The sequence below is a fragment of the Syngnathus floridae genome, chromosome 4, assembly GCF_059516105.1.
Source record: "Syngnathus floridae isolate MCC-2025c chromosome 4, RoL_Sflo_1.0, whole genome shotgun sequence".
Taxonomy (NCBI): domain Eukaryota; kingdom Metazoa; phylum Chordata; class Actinopteri; order Syngnathiformes; family Syngnathidae; genus Syngnathus; species Syngnathus floridae.
Window position 1 is genome coordinate 7,745,167 of NC_142416.1, and position 23,571 is coordinate 7,768,737.

The 23,571-nt window shown below is 40.7% G+C and overlaps 1 protein-coding gene across 33 annotated transcripts in view; it reads right to left on the reverse strand.

The window, feature by feature from the left end:
* LOC148398676 (regulating synaptic membrane exocytosis protein 1-like) overlaps window positions 1-23,571 on the reverse strand; it is a 78,207-nt gene that overhangs the window by 17,405 nt on the left and 37,231 nt on the right. For 17 of the 33 annotated variants that reach the window (XM_088374024.1, XM_088374004.1, XM_088374023.1 and 14 more), the window contains 13 exons: window positions 20,702-20,801; window positions 17,284-17,407; window positions 17,132-17,188; window positions 15,430-15,476; window positions 15,144-15,259; window positions 14,921-15,051; window positions 10,665-10,836; window positions 10,359-10,512; window positions 10,158-10,214; window positions 6,272-6,425; window positions 2,550-2,666; window positions 1,788-1,850; window positions 1,296-1,376 (listed from right to left, as the gene is read on the reverse strand). In XM_088374024.1, coding sequence (XP_088230150.1) covers window positions 1,296-1,376; window positions 1,788-1,850; window positions 2,550-2,666; window positions 6,272-6,425; window positions 10,158-10,214; window positions 10,359-10,512; window positions 10,665-10,836; window positions 14,921-15,051; window positions 15,144-15,259; window positions 15,430-15,476; window positions 17,132-17,188; window positions 17,284-17,407; window positions 20,702-20,801 — 1,373 coding nt within the window. The remainder of the gene's footprint in view (window positions 1-1,295; window positions 1,377-1,787; window positions 1,851-2,549; window positions 2,667-6,271; window positions 6,426-10,157; window positions 10,215-10,358; window positions 10,513-10,664; window positions 10,837-14,920; window positions 15,052-15,143; window positions 15,260-15,429; window positions 15,477-17,131; window positions 17,189-17,283; window positions 17,408-20,701; window positions 20,802-23,571) is intronic. The other 16 variants (XM_088374026.1, XM_088374001.1, XM_088374018.1 and 13 more) reach the window with 7 other exon arrangements.

The window sequence follows — 23,571 nt, forward strand, 5'->3', positions numbered from 1 at the left end:
CTTGCAAGCAAATCAAGTTGTCATTTAATTTTGGGGGTAAAATATAACCCAAATTCAATATAAATATCAATGTTAGAGGGAATGCTTAACACTTGACAATGTTGAGAATGCGAAAATTGAGTCAAATTGTTGAAATGCATCTCTATTGGTTGACAGCTCTGTTATCAGCTTTTTGCATCCTTTTACCTCTTTTGCTTGCAGTTGATGTATTATCAGTCAGTTTTGTGTGGAGAGTAAAAGAGACATAACTTGCCTTCGTCTCGTTCGTCTTGTAATTGACCGCAACTCCACAGACAACAATTTCAATAATCAAGTAAGGCTTTTTTTAAATGCTCCGATTTCAACCTCTTAACAGGATTATTTGATTTATGTAGACCATGAAAGCTGACTATCTTTTGTGTTTAATCAAAATAAGACAACTATCTGCTTTTACCTTGGAAAATAATGACTGAACCAGTAAGAGAATAATTTTCCAAAAGGTCAGAGAGTACAGAAACAATTCTTTTTTGTGATCATGCTTAATTGTTGTTGTTTTTAGCCACTGAATAATACCAAATAAACAATAATAATTGGTTAATGGTTGGTTAATTGGCTGATAAACAGTAATCAGAAAAAAACAATTGTTTTGTAATACACATTCACGCAATATAAAACGTTATGTGACTAGTCAATGGAATAATTGATCAAATAATCCATAAAAATATTTGATCCTGACAGCTCTGGCGTGAACCCAAAAAGATTGTATATTCTGTAACATACTTATATATACTGAAACTTAATTAATATCTACTTGCTAAAAAAGGTGAACTGTAGCTGGATGCAGGGAGAATGAAAATTGTAAATACATTGGACCTGAAGTTTGTCTGTCTTGAATTATGCTGGCTGTGAGGTAAGTTTGAACATCCTTAATTCACAACACCACAACCTAACACCAAAATTTTAAGAGTCTTAAAGTTTAAGACAATGGAAATCCTTGACCTGATCGACAAAGGTCCGTAACAAAGCAACCCAACCCCAGTACAGTGGTGTTTTCAATGACATTGACCTCAGCATTTTTTGCTTAAAACACTGGGTCAAAGGGTGAGGAGATACATAGGGAAGGTCCACAGTACCATCATTGTTGACAAAAGCAACAATATGGTAAAACCAGTTGGCACCAACACAAGCAGCCAGAGGGACATTTCATGTGTTGAGAAAAAAAGCTGTAGCAACAAAATGGCTCACAAACTGCACAAATGAACAAAAACTAGACAAAGCAAACAAAGAGGGAACAAGGACAGCCCTTTTGTGCTTACCTGTACATGTCTTTATGGATGCCATTTACTAACAGGGGCATTTTGGGAGGGAGTGTGTTGCTAGGTTTACATGCACCCCTGCTTGTATGAACGAAGGCCATGCACAAAGACAAAAAAGTTGAACACGTATACAACTGTCGTGAGTGACAACATAAAACACATAAAACATGTTCATCAAAAGAAATTTGCTTTCTTTGAGGACAACTTGTGCAGTAATCTTTTCACACAGTGACTTTCTTGATTATACTATTATATTAGTTGTAAAGTGTGCATTTAAACCTATTGGAATCTATTGATAATCTACCAGTAGACACTCACAAAACATTAATGATAAAAGACACCGACACTCACAAACAGGCACACACATAGTTTGCAACAATACCAACATAGTGTGTTAAATGTTGCAAGGATAGACTGAGGATGAATGGTTAGAAAATAGGGTATAGTGTAAAATAAAACTGGACAAACTGATTATCTCTTTTTTTTTTTTACCTGTTTGTGTGTAGGCACTCTGCACTCCCACCTCGGATTGACCTGTTCACCTCCAGGGCCTCACTATCATTGCCATCACAATGGGTGAACAAATGAAAAATCGCCCGAAAAAACACAACAGAAGAAGATGGCAACTTAGACAGGCATGTGATTTTATGAATGAGAAAAAACATGACATATATCATCACTCTGAGCCATTATTAAATATACTGTGCAGTACACTGACATTGAAATAGAACTATGTGGCAATCACTAGTTGCCCACTGTCGATACTATGCAGATAGAAGATAATTTGCAAATGAAATTAGACTCTATTTTGAAAACAATTGCTTTCGACTGAATTGTGCTTTTTACACAAGGAATAAGAATCTTTAAACCTCGCTCTTTGTTAATTCTTTTAATCAACACATTAATACAGTAATTTCTGGACTATTAGCAGCACCAGCTAAAATTAGGGGAAAATCTTGTTTTGTTCATATACTATAAGACACACTGGACTATAAAATGCAGGTATTTTAATGTTTAATTTTCATATATAAGAGAATATGCAAAAGAATAATCATACAATATCATAAAAATCATGAAAACTTCATACTAGATGAGCAGTACTGGACTATGCCGCAGGGTTCAAAGCTTGTGCAAAATGTAGCCGCTTATAGTACAGAAAATACAATAATAATGATAATAATAATACATTCGATGTTAGCAAATAAATGTTAAGCACAGTGTCATCCACAAAATCTAAATACCTAAAAAGTTTACCTGTCTTCAGAGTACTCGTAGTCTGAGTCACCGGAGCGCTGATGCTCTAAATGGGAGTCGTGGTAATGGGAAGGCGACTGGGAGTGGTGGCGGTTTTGATGGATCTCATCCAGGCTCCTGATATCAAAAGTTCAGAATTACTAATACAAAACACAAGCAAATACAGTTACAGTACAATGAACACAAATTAATTCCTAACCCTAACCTTTTTGAACAAAATGTTGAAATGTGGTACAGTTCATTAAAAATATTTGTACATTTCATGATGACATAAACACATTAAAGTATCCAATGGGATGCTTGTCCGTGAAACAAATGAAATATCCAAACAAATGTAAATGGTGGTTGTCAGACAATTTGATGAATTATAGGTTAATTCTATTAAGTTACAATTAGACATGCAGCAGAAAGAAAAAGGAGACCAACAACACAACCAGAGTCAATGTTTTGTCTTGCACAAGAAGGGAAAGTAAAGCTTTCTGTGCAGTGCTCCAGGGTCTTCCAAAGTTGCACTTCCCCTGTGCTTTCATTGGATTCGACCTGGTAACAAGTCTCCCAATAACTTATATGGAGATGTTCGTGTGTCCGAGTCTTGACTATGTGTTTGTGTGGGGGGTACGTGTGTGCGCGTGCGTGTGGCAATACTGATGGGCAAGAATGCTGTCTTGCTTTAATAAGTTACAAAAACCCTGTGTTTTTATATGAAAGCCTTTGTCCAATAATTCCAAGTGTGGTTAGTAAATCGACACAGTTCTAAGTTTGACATTAAATCGGACTAAAATTCCACCACTGCTTAAGAAATGATGTAGAGTATGTTGCTATATCTAATATAAGTGATGACATTCAACTACAGATGCCTGCAGAAGTAAGAAACCATGCACTTGCTGTAATGTGGACGTGTATCTTCTTGAGATTAGACAATGTAATTCAGTGTTTCCCAACCTTTTTTCATTCACGGCACACCTTTTCATTGGAAAAAATCTCGCGGCACACCGCCAACAAAAATCTGTTAAGCTCCTACATTAAAATAAGTTATATTACAACGAAAGACGTGAAGTCCTATTCCTATATATGTATGGAGAGTCGAATAACTTAATAGAAATGAATACTAAGTATTCTTTAAATTGTATTCCTTTTTTAAGATAAAAGTGACAGTTTTTTTTAAAAAGGTTTTAGACGGTGTAAGAAATAAACTATTTAAAGTGATTGTGATTAAAATAAAAGAATCAACGTGATTTTGTTTACCGTTTTATACTAGGTCTATAAATATTGCAACAATAAGAAAAAAGTCACTTGCTGTTCTGACAGCAGCTGAGTGGCTATCACAGTCGAGGTGTCTCGACTTGACTGTTTATTTAATGTATGTGAAAAATAACCAATCCAGGTTCTCCGGATAAACTGTATGCTCTGATTTTCATTGGACCGCAAACGCACCACAACCGTCATAGTTGTCTGTCACTGTTAGCAAAAGCACACAGCATAAACTGAATATGTGCCGATGCAATACAATCAGACCGACACAATATGAAATCTCAAGATTCTCCGATTCTCGATTAGCAAGTGGCTGACCAGGCCTTGCGCGAACTGCCGAGTGGTTTGGCGATCCTGTTTACAATGCGCTCCGTAATTACTATTGGACAATCCCACGGCACAGCTGAACGTCTCTCACGGCACACTGGTGGCACAGTGGTTGTGAAACACCGCTGTAATTATTTGCTTTTTAACCCCGAGAGAACTGAGTTGATTATTGATCCTGCCATATACAACACAAGGGTCAGTTTTGACAAAATTAGACTCCCCGGGGTGACTCAGCAAAAATCAAATTATATTTGACACAACACTGTTGAGTATTAAAAGTCAGCAGTGAGTACAAAATGCTGCAGCAAGTCTCATGACCAAAACTAAACTTGGATCATGTTCCATTCTCGTTATCAACTTGCACTGGCTCCCACTCTGCATGAAATGTGATTTGTAGTTTTACTAATTACTCATGAAATAATAGATGGCTTTGCAACTTCCTATCTTGCTGACTTAGTGGTACCACCATATGTTCCTTCCTGAGCTTTGCACTTACAACATGCTGGTCTTTTGGGGACTTCGGAAGATATAAATAAGTGAGCAGGCTCTAGAGCAGGGATCACCAACCTGGTCCTCACGGGTGCAAGGGAGCCCCCAAGGACTACATAGGTCAACACTGGCCTGTTCTAATAATAGCTCACTAGCGATGGGACATTGTGATTTCCTTGTAATGTTGAAGAGGTGATCATTTGAAAGTGTGAACATTGGCCTTTTTAAGAAGGGGGACTGGAAGATGTGTTCTACTACAGAGGAATCACACTCCTCAGCCACCCTGGTAAGATCTATTCAGGGGTGCAAGAGAGGAGGGTCCGTTGGGAGGTCGAATCTCGGATTCAGGAGGAGCACTGTGGTTTTTACCTTGGCCGTGGAACAGTGGACTAGCTCTATACCCTCGGCAGGATCTTTGAGGGTGTATGGGAGTTTGCTCAACCAGTCCACATTTGTTTTGTGGACCTGGAGAAGAGCGTGCCCCCTGGGGAGTTACTGATAAGGGCGGTTCGGTCCGTGTATCACTGATGCCAGAGTTTGGTCTGCATTTCCGGCAGTCAAGTCAAGTCAAGTCAAGTTTATTTGTATAGCCCTAAATCACAAACAGTCTCAAAGGGCTTCACATAGCCAAAAATTGACAATTATTCTCAAAGCATCCCCTGATCATAAGCTCCCAAAAGGGCAAGGAAAAACTCAAAAAAACCCTGCCAGGGGAAAATGAGAAACCTTGAGAAGGGACCACAGATGGAAGGATCCCCCCTTCAGGATCACCAGTAAGTCGGATTCATTTCCAGTGAAGGTTGGACTCCGCGAAGGCTGCCCTTTGTCACCGATTCTGTTCATAACTTTTATGGACAGAATTTCTATGCGCAGCTGAGGTGTTGAGGATGTCCGGTTTGGTGATCTCAGCATTGCATCTCTGCTTTTGGAGACAATGAGGTGCTCTTCAGCTCTCCCTGGAGCAGTTTGCAGCAGAGTGTGAAGCGTTTGGGATGAAAGTCAGCAACCCCAAAGCTGAGACCATGGTCCTCAGTCGGAAAAGGGTGGAATACCCTCTCAGGGTCTTGACCAGAATGCTGGCTTTACGAAAATATTTTGTAACTCAGTAGTATGTTTGCCTATTCCACTGACACATCCAGCTCCATCACTTCAGACTTCCTTTTGCGCTCATAGTGCTCCCTAAAATGCTCCTTGGTGGAAACCATCAGAACAAACTCATGGGGAAAAAATCCCTTTTTTCAAATACAGCAGTTGCCACAAATTTTACACCAGTTGCCAATCGCATGTCCAATCTGTTTGAGTGAACATGCAATTTCGAGCTTGTTATTTGTGATCTTAGTAAAAGATTTCCATCTTAGTAGATCATGTGCAACACGTCCACAGACAACATGCACAGCCTGTGGGGGTGAAAATGCATTTTAGCATCTCCCGTTTGTGATCTTAGTAAGTCAAGGCCCCATGTGTTTACAACTTTTATACACTCGCTACGTAGACCAGTTCCACGCAATTTAGTAAAGTGCTCATCAGGGAAGATGTAATGGCATACTGGTCAAGAGTTTTGACAAGTTTGATGTATAACATAATAAAACATGGTATTATGTTCATATATTTTTAACACAGACATTGACCGATTTGCGGTGGCATGTTATACTGACCTTTGCATGGGCACATGTGCAGGCCGCGACCTCGCCCTGCAGGAATCCTCTCTGTGAGGAGATACAGAGCGAGAGCGATGCTGGAGGGTGCGCTGCTGTTCAGGCACAGCCAACGTACTGCCTCGCTCTCTTTCCCTTGAATTACGCTCTCCTCCTGCAAAACCATTGAAACACGCACGCGCACACACACACACACACACACACACACACACACACACACACACACACACACACACACACACACACACGCACACACGCCAAGAGTTCAGATGTGTAACCTTTGATACGGACACATTAGTTTTGAGTGTTACACTGCTCACTACCCTAAGAGGTTATACTTTTGCAAAATATCTAGACGTTTCACAGGCAAATGGCCAATTCGCAAGCAAGAAAATAGCTTTTACTGCAATTTTCTGTGAGATAAGTGGTAAATTACTTGCTTTAACTTGAAATGATGTGACATGCAGCAGGGGTTGTAAGAGTCTGGAGCCTTTCCTAAGGTAGCAACAATGGTTAAAGCCTTCCCTACTCAACCATGTTTTTTCCAGGATATTTTGTGGAGGATTATGTTCATCTCAGACACTCATATTGCTCTCAATTTAGGGACTAAATATTGACCATTTTTCCATTACAGCTAAGCCTCGATTTTACGCGGACTTTGGGGTCCAAAATTTGGGAATCTCGTTAACCCAGAAAGTGCGTTATTTAGAAAGTCTTAGCAGGGGAAAAAAATTCTGAGCCATGCATACAAGTGTTTTGGGAAATTGCAGTCAGGAAATGTGTACTAAGATACACGTGTTTGTATTTGGGGAATAACATCATTGTTCTGAGTGTGTATTAATACAATATAATTATTAAAAATGATTAGAAGTTGACAAAAGTGTATTTGGACTCAAACATCAAAACCCAAAACTCATAGACATTGTATTATTACAACAAAACCATGCTCATCAAACGGTAAAAAAAGAGAGTAATAAAAAATAACTATATTGCATACACAGTATCTCACAAAAATGACTACACCCCTCTCATTTCTGCAATGTTTTAATTATATCTTGTCATGGGACAACGCTGAAGAAATGACACTTTGAGACAATGTTAAGTAGTCACGGTAGAGCTTGGATAGCAAAGTAAATGTATTGTTACTTCAAAGTAACTCAAAATACAACAATGAATGTGTAAAATGCTGGCAACAAAGGTGAGTACACCCCAAGTGAAAATGTCAAAATTGAACCCAGATGTCAATATTTTGTGTGGCCACCATTATTTTAAAGCTCCGCCGTAACCCTTTTAGGCATGGAGTTCACCAGAGCTTCACAGGTCGCCGCTGGAATCCTCCTCCATTCTTCCATGATGACATCACTGGTGGATGTTGGAGACCTTGCGCTCCTCCACTTTCCGTTTGAGGATGCCCCACAGATGTTCAATAGGGTTTAGGTCTGGGGACATGATTGGCCAGTCCATCACCTTCACCCTCAGCTTCTTTAGGAAGGCAGTGGTCGTCTTGGAGGTGTGTTTAAGGTCGTTATCGTGTTGGAATACTGCTCCACGGCCCAGTTTACTTGTTATTTATGCTATATATATTTGAATAACTCTTAATATGTTACATCAGGCACGTTCTCAGTTCCTTGTTTATGTGCTTATGCTGGGGTGGGCAATTAATTTTTACAAGGGGCCACATGAAAAACCTGAGTTGTGTCAGAGGGCCACACCTACAATAACTTAAACCTGCTCAATTTTCTTCCATTGTAAAATGCACTAAATTATTTAAATAGCTGGTACTGTTAATTAGAAGAATACAATTATTCTGTTTATATTCATATTAAGCTATGTGAAATTGTGGCGTATAGGTCAAATAAAAAACAATCATTAATCAGTACAATTTATTCTTAACTTCTTTAACGTTTCCTCAAATGACAAAGCCGCTGCATCTCTGGGTGTGAAGTTTGATAAAAAGTCCTTGTTGGGCTTGCAGTTTTCCTAGCAATGCATTAGCCTCTGTTACACGCTGTTTATCAGAAAGATGTATTTTTTCTCATGCCTGGTCGTGTAGTGGCGACTCAAATTATATTCTTTAAACACAGCGACCTGTGTGCCACAAACCAGGCACACGGCTTTACCTTTCAGTTCTGTAAAGAAATACTTGGCAGTCCATGTCTTGTTGAAAACACGGCACTCCTTGTCAACTTTTCTTTTCTTTGTGTCAGCACACATTTTGAGAGAAGCATTACTTCGCGCTGTTCACCTACACGCACAGCTCATATGCACGCACGCTTCACGGAAGTGCGACGCCTTTCAAAATAAAAGTAGCACAGTTGTATTGCATGAACGACACAGATTTTTTAAATTTATTCAGTTGTAATCAAATCTAATTTATGATTGCGGGCCGGACAGAGACGCACAAAGGGCCCGCGGGCCGTATTTTGCCCGGGTTTGTGCTTATGTAACGTTAGCATACCGTACCGTTCAGCCTGTTGTTGCCGATTCCATTTTTTTTTTTAAAATAGCCTTTCAAGATGGCATGTCTGTTCTTGGTGTTGGATTTTATTAAATAAATTTCCCCCAGAAATGCGAGTTATACTCCAGTGCGACGTATATCTTTTTCTTCTTTATTTTGCATTGTATGGCTGGTGCGACTTATACTCTGGAGCGATTTATAGTCCAGAAAATACGGTAGTCCATTATGCCTTTTTGCTTTACAGCTTTAGTCCGTTGCTGCCTTGCAAAATCTAGGATGTCTCAAAGATGCATAACTTTGATGGAGTCCATGTCCTATTTACGGGTAGTGATCATGTCGGGACGTCCTATCCTATTAGCATAAACAGCATTAGCATAACAGTCCTTATCGATCGCCGTCTCTGTGGTGGTTGCGTGTTGTTTTCCAAATGTTTTAAGGTTAGTAGTAAAATTGATTTCTCATGAAATAAATTGTGGTCCATGACCAAACCTCGTAAGAAAATCATGTAGAATTGAAGTGCTTAAAATCGAGGCTTAGCTGTATCTGAAGTTATCATAGCAGGTGAAATGTTATTTTTTTTATTACTTTTCTCAAGCTGCTATGCCACCCGAGGCTTCTTAACCCTTCCTATCTGTGTAAGTATATGGGAGTGCACTTATATATAAAGCACTCAAAGCCTCAAACTCACCCATTCACACACTAATGGGCAGCTGCTGCAAGGTGCTGGCAGGCCCACTGGAAGTAAATTAGTGTTCAGTGTATTCAACACTCTCATAGTCGAAGCTGGGAGTCAAACCGGTGACCCTGTGATCACTGGATAACTGGATGACCCACTCTACCAACTCAGAGTGACACACACACACACACATATATATATATATATATATATATATATATATATATATATATATATATATATATATATATATATATATATATATATATATATATATATATATATATATATATATATACATACACATATATATGTATATATGTATATATATATATATATATATATATATATATATATATATATATATATATATACACATATATATATATATATATATATATATATGTGTGTCAGATATTTGAGGCATGCGGATCAATGACAGTAGACTTAGTGGAATGCAGTGAACTAAAGCTACAGTGCTACATGCACTTATTGTGATAGGTGATTCTACAGTCAGCAGAGGAGGAGAACTTTTTACTGTTGCCCCTGAAATACAGTACATACACTACTAATCTACAGCCAAAATACCATACACTATCAGTCCAATAGAAATACAATGATTTGTAAATAAAGATTTAGCAGCAAGTTGTGGATTTCAGAGTTTAAGGGGGCAATAATATGTTCTCTCACCCAGTGCTGGGTGCCCATAGGCTGCTAGAAGGACACATGTAGTAACCATGCCCCCAACCCACCTTTAGTCATTATCATCAAACCATCATCAAACTCTGTATCAATGATGCGATGTGACCCTGTACTCACGCACACACATACAAAAGATGATCAGATCGGAGGGTCTGCATCTTGTGCACCAAGAGACAAATCAACACTGTTATGGAATAAAAGCTAAGACCCCACACATTCTCAAGCCGACATAAGACTGTTAAAAGACATACTTTGTAGTTTCTTGCTTGGGCTGTCTCCATGGACGTGTCTGCGCGGAAGGTATGGGGATGGCTGAGGCAAAGGTATTGAGGACACATCATGTGTCTGGAGTTTATACCAGTGAGGAATGTCGTCCAACAAGGCGGTCTCCAACTCTATCAGGATCTGAGAAAAGGAACATAGAAAAAATTAAAGACACTAATATTCCTCAAGGAGTACATGTAATAGAGCATAGATTAGTTAGCTGTGACCATGAAACAGTTCAGGGAGTGGTAAACCAATTAAAAAAATACTTGGTTGGTGAACCTCAAACCTACCTCACCCATGAATTCACTTTCCTCTTCCTGGACCCTTGGTTGGTCCCAGACGGTGATCTCCAGCATGTGCTCACGAAAGTCTCGCCGATGAACATGTGAATATATGAATGTCTGATTCCACTTGGGCTCTGCGCTCTTTTTCACGGTTTTAGTCCGACGTTTACTTTTGTCACTGGAACAGAAAGATTAAAATTGCTATGGTCATATATACAGCGAATGCTCGACTTTGGGGTAAAAAATTTGGAATTCGTGTTAACCCGAAAGCGCGTTACATTGAAGGTAGTGGCACTTGTTTTTTTAGAAAGTCATGTTTTTAGGCAGCCGAAGGGGTCCTTTGTCACATTAATTTACATCAGGCATGTTGTTGGGCAGCTAAGGGGTCTGTTTGCCCTTAGTCACCGTGAAGGCTCCCCCCTACATCTAAGTTAGGGGTGTCCAAACTTTTTGCAAGGAGGGCCAGATTTGATAAAGTGAAGGGGCCCGGGGGCCAATACTTTTTTCAGACATTTTTTAACTACAGAAATTTCATGCAAATGCATACTGTTATGAAACAAATTTCATTGTCCCGATTGTCTTTATTTTTTAAATGACAAAATAACCAAATATAAGCCACTCAGGCAGATGTGAACAACTTTAAAAACACAAATTCTGCCTTTCATTCATATCTGAAGCGTCAGATAACATTGAACAAACTGTATGAAATAATTTAATTTACAAGAGTTTAAAATTATTTTTGCCTCATGAACATTTTAAACAGGTAATGCAAAGTTGTCTGTTATTATTAAAACTTAAAATAAGTGAATTTTGCTCTTGTCATTTACAATATTTTTCAGAAAGTAATAGTTTGTGTCACGTCTACAGGTTCATAACTTCAACAGTATTAACATGACCACTTCGTAATATTTAATATTAAGTAATTTTTACTTTTGACACTGTCACACGTGATGAATCGCTGTTGTGATGCCAGTTCAGCTTGGAGCTGCTTCACTTTATCAGCGCAGTCACTCCCTGTTAGCTTGTCGTATGTGTTAGCATGTTTAGTCTGATGGTGTCTCTTTAGGTTAAAATCCTTAAACAAGGCAACAGTCTCTTTACGAATTAGACAAACACAATTGCCTTGATTTTCAATGAAGAAGTATTGTAATTCCCATTTCTCTTGAAAGCGACGGCCCTCAATGTCAACTTTCCTCGTTTTCTTTGCAGTCGCCAGGGCAGAAATGAGCGGAGAGGGCTGGTGCTGCCACCTTTTCGTAATAGGAGGAATTACAGTTTCAAGTTTCATGATTTTTTTTTTTATTCAGTTTGACAGTGCAGGCGGGCCATGAATAATACATTATAAGACCGAAGCTGTGGGCCGTATGAAATATGACCGGGGGCCGGATTTGGGCCGCGGGCTGGACTTTGGACATGCCTGATCTAAGTCATTGACATTTATATTAAAAGACAACCAATACGCAGATGACAACATCAGGCGGACTGATTAAGTTATTTCGATGCTATGCAAATTGGATGGAAGAGAGAATAAAGCTGCCACTTATTCTGCTAGTGTCTGGCCACGTTCTTCGATTTGTAGGTGACTGTGTGGATGAGGTGCTTCCGCTAACTTCCACCTTTCCGAATCAAAAACAGTCTTAGCTATCTGTAACACTGTAATAAACAGTGATAAAAAGCAAACAGCCTGACTACTTTTTATCAAACACCTTTAAATTAGTCACAGAAATTAAATCACTACCGCTAAGGTTTACGTGCTAGTCATTTACCTTTGTATGGTCTTTATATCGCCCATTTATAATACTACTTGAAAATGCGTTTACGACAAAAATAATTGGTCCATGACCAAACCGCATTAGACAAAAAGTCACGTAGAATCAAAGCGCGTAAAATTGATCTTCAGCTGTAGTTTAACTGCAAAACACAACAGATAAAAGACGGCAAACAAACAAAAAGGCCAGAAATACAACCAAACCTCAATCCCTTCATTTTGGATACTGCTTGTCCTCATTATGGTCGTGGGTCAGATGGGGCGCAGTAATAATAACAGTAGCGCATGGGATTTATATTGTGCTTTTCTGGACATGAGATGTTTCACAATGGATATGTTATTCATGCACTCACGAATTGACACTGCTGATGGACTACTTCATAGCTTAGCTGCTCTGAGGCAGGCTGACAGAAGCATTGGTGCTGTTATGTGGTTGCCCTACAGCCCATCATACTATCACCAAACATTCACAACCTGACGTACACCAGTTTTAGTGACACAGAAGGCATGGTGGGTGAAGTGTCTTGGCCAAATACACAATGACGTGAACACAATGCAATTCGGACAGCCTTTAGTTACTAGATGACCCGTCTACCTCCTGAAGTGGTACAATTAATTTGGGGTAACGCTCCTCAATGTCTTAATTTGATGGAGACATCTGCTAAAGATGACAAAATGTCATTGACGTGTATCAAATGCACTGAATTATGACGATCACCATGAATGTCCACTTGAAAGCTTTAATCTCACTGAGGGGCAAACTGTTGTGACTGCTGGTAAAGGTAGCAAAATGGGCGTTTTTGTTTATGCACCAAACGGCAGCTCAGAGTACCCACCCTTTTTGGAGTCCTTCGAAGAAGTGCTGGAGAGCGCTCCTTCTGGGGACTCCATCGTTCTGCTGGGTGACTTCAATGCTCATGTGGGCAATGACAGTGAGGCCTGGAAGGGCGTGATTGGGAGGAACGGCCCGGCTCCCCCGATCTGAACCCGAGTGGTGTTCTATTATTGGACTTCTGTGCTCGACACGGATTGTCCATAATGAACACCATGTTCAAGCATAAGGGTGTCCATATGTGCACTTGGCATCAGGACACCCTAGGCTGCAGTTCGATGATCGACTTTGTAGTCGTGTCATCGGATTTGTGGCTGGATGTTTTGGACACTCGGATGAAGAGAGGGGCGGAGCTGTCAACTGATCACCACCTGGTGGTGGGTTGGCTCCGATGGTGGGGGAAGATGCTGGTCCGACCTGGCAGACCCAAACGCACTGTGAGGGTCTGCTGGGCACGTCTGGCAGAATCCCTGTAAGGAAGAGCTTCAACTCCCACCTCCGGCAGAGTTTTTCCCACATCCCGGAGGAGGCTGGGGACATTGAGTCCGAGTGGACCATGTTCCGTGCCTCCATTGTTGAGGCAGCTGACCGGAGCTGTGGCCGTAAGATGCTCATTGCCTGTCGTGGCGGCACCTCCCGAACCGCTGGTGGACACCGCCGGTAAGGGATGCCGTCAAAATGAAAGAGTCCTATTGGGCCGTTTTGGCTTGTGGGACTCCGGAGGCAGCCGACCGGTACCGAATGGCCAAGCGGAACGTGGCTTCAGCAGTTGGCGGGGGAAAAACCCGGGCGTGGGAGGAGTTTGGTGAGGCCATGGAGAATGACTTCCGGACAGTTTCGAGGAAATTATGGTCCACCATCCGGCGTCTCAGGAGGGGGAAGCAGTCAACACTGTTTACAGTGGAGATGGCGTGCTGCTGACCTCAACTCAGGACGTCGTGAGTCGGTGGGGAGAATACTTTGAAGATCTCCTCAATTCCACCGACACGCGTTCCATTGTGGATGCAGGGCCTGGAGACTCTCCAATCTCTGGGGTCGAAGTCACTGAGGTAGTTAAAAAGGCAAGGCCCCGGGGGTGGATGAGATCCGTCCGGAGTTCTTAAAGGCTCTGGATGTTGTGGGGCTGTCCTGGCTGACACGCCTCTACATCATTGTGTGGATATAAAGGACAGTGCCTCTGGATTGGCAGACTGGGGTGGTGGTTCCCCTCTTTAAGAAGGGGGACCGGAGGGTGTGTTCCAACTACAGAGGAATCACACTCTTCAGCCTCCCTGGTAAGGTCTATTCAGGGGTGCTGGAGAGGAGGGTCCGTCAGGAGGTCGAACCTCGGATTCAGGAGGAGCAGTGTGGTTTTCGTCCAGGCCGTGGAACAGTGGACCAGCTCTATACCCTCGGCAGGATCCTCGAGGGTGCATGGGAGTTCACTCAACCAGTCCACATATGTTTTGTGTCCCTCGGGAAGTTCTGTGGAGGGTGCTTCAGGAGTACAGGAATATTAAAGCAAGCCATAGTGCTCTTAGAGAACACGGAGGGAACGTTTATAGACACGAATTTCTCAATTGAATCACTACTCTAACAGACTAAAGCTTTGCTTGATCGGTTGTTCAATGACCCACGCTTTCCTTATATGAAATTGTGTCATGGTGTCTTTGCAGTCCTTACCTCCTGTCAGGCAGGAAGTACATTTTAACATATGGGTTCCGAGGTCGTCCATCCGGTCGGGATGGCAGGTCTATGGCTTGAAGGACGTTGACGATGAGCTGATGGCCTACTTTGTCATACCACAGTTTTACCTATAAGGTTATTTGGAGGCATTTAATCTCTGTCAGTATACATAATTAAGATGATGTATTGGTTTATTTATGTCCCTGGTGTAAGTATTTACCGACAGTTGTCCAGGTAGCACCAGAGGAAGATCTCTGAGGGTACCTGGGCTTGTTGGGGACATCACTGATATAGATGGCCGATCCATTTTCTGTGACTCAAAGGAACTAGAACCTGCTAAATGTTGGTAAGTACAATACCATATGATGTAAAACAGGCACTCCAAGATTAGAAAGTAAACATTTAAAAAAAGTTGACATTTTGCTTGGAGGCTTCTTTAAACAGACAAATGTTTAAACATCCTAGTTCATGATTTTAAAAAAGAAATACAAATATAGGATACTTACTAGATTCAAGAGGAGGATGCGATGACTCTGGGATTCTAGGAATGTCCCTGTGAAAAGTAGAAATTCCCCAAGGTCTGTCATCTTTCAACGAGCAAGTACCAATTGAAAGACAAGCAACAGTTGCACACACACAAAAAAGATCATATTTAAATAATGTACAATATGTATGCATGTATGTATGAGGATCGTTTTTTCATTGTTTGTTCTTTGTGGAGCAGTTTTGTGAAGCAATGACTTCATTTGAGGTGCCACCTTCTAATTTTGTAGATCATATTTTTTTCTGGTTAATCTCAGAGATCTGACACGTTTTATTAAACAATAAAAATATGTCAATATAATCAATGAACAACAGGTTTTCTTTTTTTATATAATCGAAGGTTATAATTTTTTCAATTCACAGTGCTTAAAGCAAAATTGATTAAAAAAATGTAATTTTGAGAACATTTATTGTGCTGGCATCAAAAAGTAACACTCAGAATTCTTTTGTGAAAATAATGGAATACCACTATCGATGCTATATCTATTTATTATGCACTAATTTAGCCTTATAAGCCACTCCTCCTAGTTGACCAAAGGCGTATTTTAAAGTAACCTAATTACGTTTTCTGGTTGAGTATAACAAATAGATTTTCTCTCAAAAGCCCAGACTTTGTTTTAATTTGTCTGCTATTTTGCTGTGCTAAGTCGAATACATTCCGTGAAAAGTGCACTCAATGACCGATGTTGTAAGCCCCAACCCCACTGAGGGACGAACAATTGTGACTGTTGGAAAAGGTACAAAAATATTTGTTCATATCAGAGTTCATTTTGGTGTGTTCAAGTTCACAAACTTTCGCCAACTGTTTTAGAGGGTTTTTTGTCGAAGCAAAAGTCGAGCGAACATTTGCGACCTTGAATGAACCCTGGCAAACCCTGACGAGAATGCAACATTCGTTGCCTTCAAAAACACTCTCAATTGTTCACCACTCAGTGGGATAGAGGCTTTAAAAAAATGTTTGACCATCGCTAGTCAATTGGTTAATCGGTGAATGAGTAATTACTTCGGCTATTAAAGGCTATCTTTGTTGATAGTTAAAAAGCTGCAAACTGGTTAATATACGCCCAACTTCCTTGCTCCACACTCTGATCTTTTTGGCCCGGCAATATTGTCCTACATTGTTTTGATCTCACCACGCTGTTTATCTGTCTGTGCTTGTACTGTTGCATATGGGACGGTAAGAGGAGCAACTCCACAACATAGCTGCGTGAGTAGCCAGCCAAAGCTCGTTACTCGCCAGCTAGGTGAGATGTTATTCGAGCCTCGACCTCCGACTACCTGCAGTCAATGTCGTGAAAGATGCACGTGTGATACTTTTTGGGACCGTGCTTGATTCTCAATTTTGCTATTCAGTGAGTTTTGATGACTTATTTTGAGCCTATGTATGTATGTATGTATGTATGTATGTATGTATGTATGTATGTATGTATGTATGTGTGCATGCGTGCATACGTGCATGCATGCATGCGTGTGTGCGCGTATGTATGTACATACGTACGTATGTACGTATGTACATACGTATGTGCGTATGTATGTATGTGGGTATGTATGTTAAACATGGTGGGAAAAAGCAGGAAAACAATGATAGGGGAAAATCAATCATTTAAAGTATTTAAGGTAAGTTGAAGGGGACAGGCTCTACCAATTAAATTTGACACTACTTACTGATATGCTTTATAAACTTTTCTCAAGAGGTTTTTGGACATAATTCGGTGAATAGAGCTTTCAGATAAAGGAAGGAGAAATGAAAAAATATCAGATGTCAGATTTGTTTTCCAAATAGAATGATTCTTACACATTAATGAAGCCAGTCTTACCCTATGGGTCTTGAAACAACTAATTCCACTTGAGGCTCAGCTTTTGATTCAAGAATTATGTTGTACACCTCTTTCTTGGTTGCTCCTGGCAATGACTTGCCATTCCACTGCAACACCTCATCACCTTGAACAAAGATTGCATGAACAGGAACGTGAATAATGATTTTTTTTTACTTAATGTTTATTTTCATGTGTGTGTGTGCGTGTGTGTGTGTGTGTGTGTGTGTGGTTGTGTGCGTGTGTGTGTGGTTGTGTGTGTGTGTGTGTGGTTGTGTGTGTATGTATTTATGTACGTATATATATATATATATATATATATATATATATAAATACACACACACACACACACACACACAAATATATATATACATACACATATACGTATATATATATGTATACGTACTTATATAGATACACACACACACACACACACACACACACACACACATATATATCGCCCATTTGAGATGGGCCAACTCGATGAAACAGTGGAAAACCACACTTGAAGCCAATGGCAAGCCACTTGCACACGTGACCATCAAATGTGGTATATACCAAGGAGACGCTCTGTCCCCAATGCTGTTCTGTATAGGACTGAACCCCCTCAGCCAAATAATCAACAAGACGGGCTATGGATACCAACTCAGGAATGGGGCCACCATCAGCCACCTCCTCTACATGGATGACATAAAGCTGTACGCTAAGAACGAGCGGGACATTGACTCCCTGATCCACACTACCAGGATCTACAGCTCTGACATCGAAATGTCATTCGGACTTGAGAAATGTGGCCACATGGTGACTAAAAGAGGAAAGGTAATCCACACAGAGGGGGTCTCACTCCCAGAAGGAACATTAGCAGACATTGAGGACAGCTACAAATACCTTGGAATTCCACAGGCAAATGGCAACCTTGACGAGGAAACAAGGAAAGCAGCCACAGCCAAATACCTCCATCGAGTAAGGCAAGTCCTAAGAAGTCAGCTCAACGGCAAGAACAAGTCCCTAGCCATTAACAGCTACGCCCTACCAGTAATCAGAGACCCTGCAGGAATCATACGGTGGCCAAAGGAGGATATACAGACCACAGATATCAAGACACGGAAGCTCCTAACCATGCATGGAGGGTTCCATCCCAAGTCCAGCACCCTGAGACTGTACACTAGCCGTAAAGAAGGAGGCCGAGGACGAGCGAGCGTGAGAGCCACTATCCAAGATGAAACATCCAAGATCCATAAGTACATCAGGGATAAGGCCCCAACGGATCACGTGCTCAGTGAATGTCTCAGACAATGGGCATCAAAGGAAGATGAAGTGCTGGAGGGACCATTATGGAAGGACAAGCCCCTACATGGGATGTACCACCGAAACATAGCTGAAGTGGCTGATATCCAGAAATCCTACCAATGGCTAGAAAGAGCTGGTCTGAAGGACAGCACAGAGGCACTGATCCTGGCTGCACAAGAACAGGCCTTGAGCACCAGAGCAATAGAGGCCCAAATCTACCACACCAGACAAGACCCCAGGTGCAGATTGTGCAAAGAAGGGCCTGAGACAATCCAGCACATAACTGCAGGGTGTAAGATGCTGGCAGGTAAAGCATACATGGAGCGCCATAACCAAGGAGCTGGAATAGTGTACAGGAACATCTGTGCAGAGTATGGACTGGAAGTCCCAAGATCCAAGTGGGAAACACCTCCAAAGGTGGTAGAGAATGACCAAGCCAAGATCCTCTGGGACTTCCAGATCCAGACAGACAGAATGGTAATGGCGAACCAACCGGACATTGTGGTGGTGGACAAAGAGCAGAGGAAAGCCGTTGTGGTTGACATAGCCATCCCAAATGATGGTAACATTAGGAAAAAGGAACATGAGAAACTTGAGAAATATCAAGGGCTCAGAGAAGAGCTGGAGAAGGCCTGGAGAGTGAAGACTTCAGTGGTACCTGTGGTCATTGGAGCACGAGGGGCAGTAACCCCCAAACTGGAGGAGTGGCTGAAACAGATCCCAGGAAAAACATCTGACATCTCAGTCCAGAAAAGTGCAGTACTAGGAACAGCAAAGATACTGCGTAGAACCCTCAAGCTCCCAGGCCTCTGGTAGAGGACCCGAGCTTGAAGGGAAAAAGAGACCACCCACGGGGGGGTGAGGATTTTTATTTATTTTATTATTATTATTATTTTTAATATATATATATATATATATATATATAATCCAATTGAAAATCTTTGGAGGGAGCTTAAAATTCGAGTTGCCAGGCGACAACCTCGGAACTTGAATGATTTGGAGGCTGTCTGCAGGGAGGAGTGGGCCAACATCCCTGCCGAAATGTGCACAAAGCTTGTCACCAACTATAAAAACCGTTTGACATCTGTGCTGGCCAGTAATGGCTTTTCTACAAAATATTAACATGCTGTTTGTCCAGGGGTTCAAATACTTGTTTTCCCTCATCAGACGGTTATCAATTTTTATAAATTCATATGATGTGAATTTCTGGAATTTTCTTTGGGATTCTGTCTCTCACTGTTAGAATGTACATATGATTAAAATAGTAGGTCGTTGCATTCTTTGTAAGTGGGCAAACCTGCAAAATCAGCAAGGGGTCAAATACTTATTTCCCCCACTGTACATATATACACACACACACACACACACACACACACACACACACACACACACATATATATATATATATATATATATATATATATATATATATATATATATATATATATATAACTTTTTTCCTCACCCCCCGTGGGTGGTCTCTTTTTCCCCTCAAGCTCGGGTCCTCTACCAGAGGCCTGGGAGCTTGAGGGTTCTACGTAGTATCTTTGCTGTTCCTAGTACTGCACTTTTCTGGACTGAGATGTCAGATGTTTTTCCTGGGATCTGTTTCAGCCACTCCTCCAGTTTGGGGGTTACTGCCCCTAGTGCTCCAATGACCACAGGTACCACTGAAGTCTTAACTCTCCAGGTCTTCTCCAGCTCTTCGCTGAGCCCTTGATATTTCTCAAGTTTCTCATGTTCCTTTTTCCTAATGTTACCATCATTTGGGATGGCTATGTCAACCACAACGGCTTTCCTCTGCTCTTTGTCCACCACCACAGAGGAAAGCCGTTGTGGTTGACATAGCCATCCCCCAAATGGGCGAGATGCGAGAATATATATATACATATATATATATATATATATATATATATATATATATATATATATATATATATATATATATATATATATATATATATATATATATATATATATATATATATATATATATATATACATATATATATATATATATGTAAATGTGTAAAAAAAAAGTCTCATACGCCACTGAAATAAAACCGATTCATTGATTATTATTTGCACATGAATAAATAAATTTGCCAGGGATTGCAGTAAACCTGCTCACCTGCTCTTAGATGTCCCACAACATCTGCCAGGCTTCCTTTTTTTACTTTGGTGATGAAGGCTCCAAATTTTCCAGTCTCTGTCATCTTCCCACCTACAACCTACACAAATAAAAGGACTGTCACTAAAGACACAATTAACATTATAAATGCTTTTACCTTATGGGTGAGTTCAAGGACGAGTTTACGATCAGAAGGTTAGAGGTACTGACAGTTTTAGTGCCAGAGCACATCTGCTAATTGGGCATTCCCTTGGCTGGCGGGTGCTGGGCGCTTCACATTTAAACCACGCATCTAATCAGTTAACATGTCAGTTGCACTGTGTCTTTGTTTTTTTCCAAATGTGTACATCTCTCATTGTAGTTTATAAACAACCCTGGTACTCTCTGGCCTGTAACGTTTTTTTTGTATTCGAGTCAGTGATTTTACTGATACCAAGTCCTAATCCCATGCCTTGGCAAAGTGTTACAAAAAAATGCATCATCATCACCTCAAATTAATGGTTATACATACTGTACATTCATACAGGTCTACATACACTACCGTTCAAAAGTTTGGGGTCACCCAAACAATTTTGTGTTTTCCATGACAACTCACACTTATTCACCACCAAACGTTGTGAAATGAATAGAAAATAGAGTCAAGACATTGACAAGGTTAGAAATAATGATTTGTATTTGAAATAAGATTTTTTTTACATCAAATTTTGCTTTCGTCAAAGAATCCTCCATTTGCAGCAATTACGGCATTGCAGACCTTTGGCATTCTAGCTGTTAATTTGTTGAGGTAATCTGGAGAAATTGCACCCCACGCTTCCAGAAGCAGCTCCCACAAATTGGATTGGTTGGATGGGCACTTCTTGCGTACCATACGGTCAAGCTGCTCCCACAACAGCTCAATGGGGTTCAGATCTGGTGACTGCGCTGGCCACTCTATTACCGATAGAATACCAGCTGCCTGCTTCTGCTCTAAATAGTTCTCGCACAATTTGGAGGTGTGTTTGGGTCATTGTCCTGTTGTAGGATGAAATTGGCTCCAATCAAGCGCTGTCCACTGGTTATGGCATGGCGTTGCAAAATGGAGTGATAGCCTTCCTTATTCAGAATCCCTTTTACCCTGTACAAATCTCCCACCTTACCAGCACCAAAGCAACCCCAGACCATCACATTACATCCTCCATGCTTAACAGATGGCGTCAGGCATTCTTCCAGCATCTTTTCATTTGTTCTGCGTCTCACAAACGTTCTTCTTTGTGATCCAAACACCTCAAACTTGGATTCATCCATCCACAACACTTTTTTCCAGTCTTCCTCTGTCCAACGTCTGTGTTCTTTTGCCCATCTTAATCTTTTTCTTTTGTTGGCCAGTCTCAGATATGGCTTTTTCTTTGCCACTCTGCCCTGAAGCCCAGAATCCCGCAGCCGCCTCTTCACTGTAGATGTTGACACTGGTGTTTTGCGGGTACTATTTAATGAAGATGCCAGTTGGGGACCTGTGAGGCGTCTGTTTCTCAGACTAGAGACTCTAATGTACTTACCTTCATGCTCAGTTGTGCAACGCGGCCTCTCACTTCTTTTTCGACTCTGGTTAGAGCCTGTTTGTGCTGTCCTCTGAAGGGAGTAGTACACACCGTTGTAGGAAATCTTCAATTTCTTAGCAATTTTTCGCATGGAATAGCCTTCATTTCTAAGAACAAGAATAGACTGTCGAGTTTCAGATGAAAGTTCTCTTTTTCTGGCCATTTTGAGCATTTAATTGACCCCACAAATGTAATGTTCCAGAAACTCAATCTGCTCACAGGAAGGTCAGTTTTGTAGCTTCTGTAACGAAACTGTACATCTGAAACTGAACATGATTGCACAAGGGTTTTCTAATCATCAATTAGCCTTCTGAGCCAATGAGCAAACACATTGTACCATTAGAACACTGGAGTGATAGTTGCTGGAAATGGGCCTCTATACACCTATGTAGATATTGCACCAAAAACCAGACATTTGCAGCTAGAATAGTCATTTACCACATTAGCAATGTATAGAGAGTATTTCTTTAAAGTTAAGACTAGTTTAAAATTATCTTCATTGAAAAGTACAGTGCTTTTCCTTCAAAAATAAGAAAATTTTAATGTGACCCCAAACTTTTGAACGGTAGTGTTCATGCTTATGATTATGTATGTATAAATATTCTGTACATCACAATACACACATATAATGAATGGGCCAGTCCAACAAATTGGTGCCAACGGAATCCCATAACCCCCCCTAAAAAAACACGTTTTGGGTCTAAAGTTGATTATACTATGTAAACATATTGAAATACTCAAAATGTGTATTGTCCCAGCTAAAGCAACTTTTTATTGTTATTTAGATTAATATGCAGTGTGCTTTTAATTGTATGGTCATGTAGGTCATATTGATGATGGTCATGCAGGTCATATTGATGATTCCACACAGCTATTTAGTAAGTGGGTGACTTCTCTCGGCAATCGGGAAATAAGCTTGCTTGTCATCAAATTTACACTCTTTAAACAAAGTGATACGAAATGAAACAAAGTCGTTTGGACGAGTAATAAATCACTAACTTGTCTGTCACGCTCTCAACTCTTTAACAATGCCGTTTTGCATGTAGGTTCTTAAAATCAGGTAAGACAGAAGTTTTTAGGAACATCTTTTGGCTTTGCTAAGAATATGGCGACTTCATATCTTCAAGGCAGAGATTCTGTGTGGAATTATGTGTTTTTGTGGCCTATATTTTCCACCCTTACAGACTAAGTAACAATGTACCAGCAAATTAGAGAAGCGCAGTATTTGTGAGTACATGCATTTGCATGTTAGTACACAAGAAAGAATGTTCATTGCCATCTATACCTACAGTA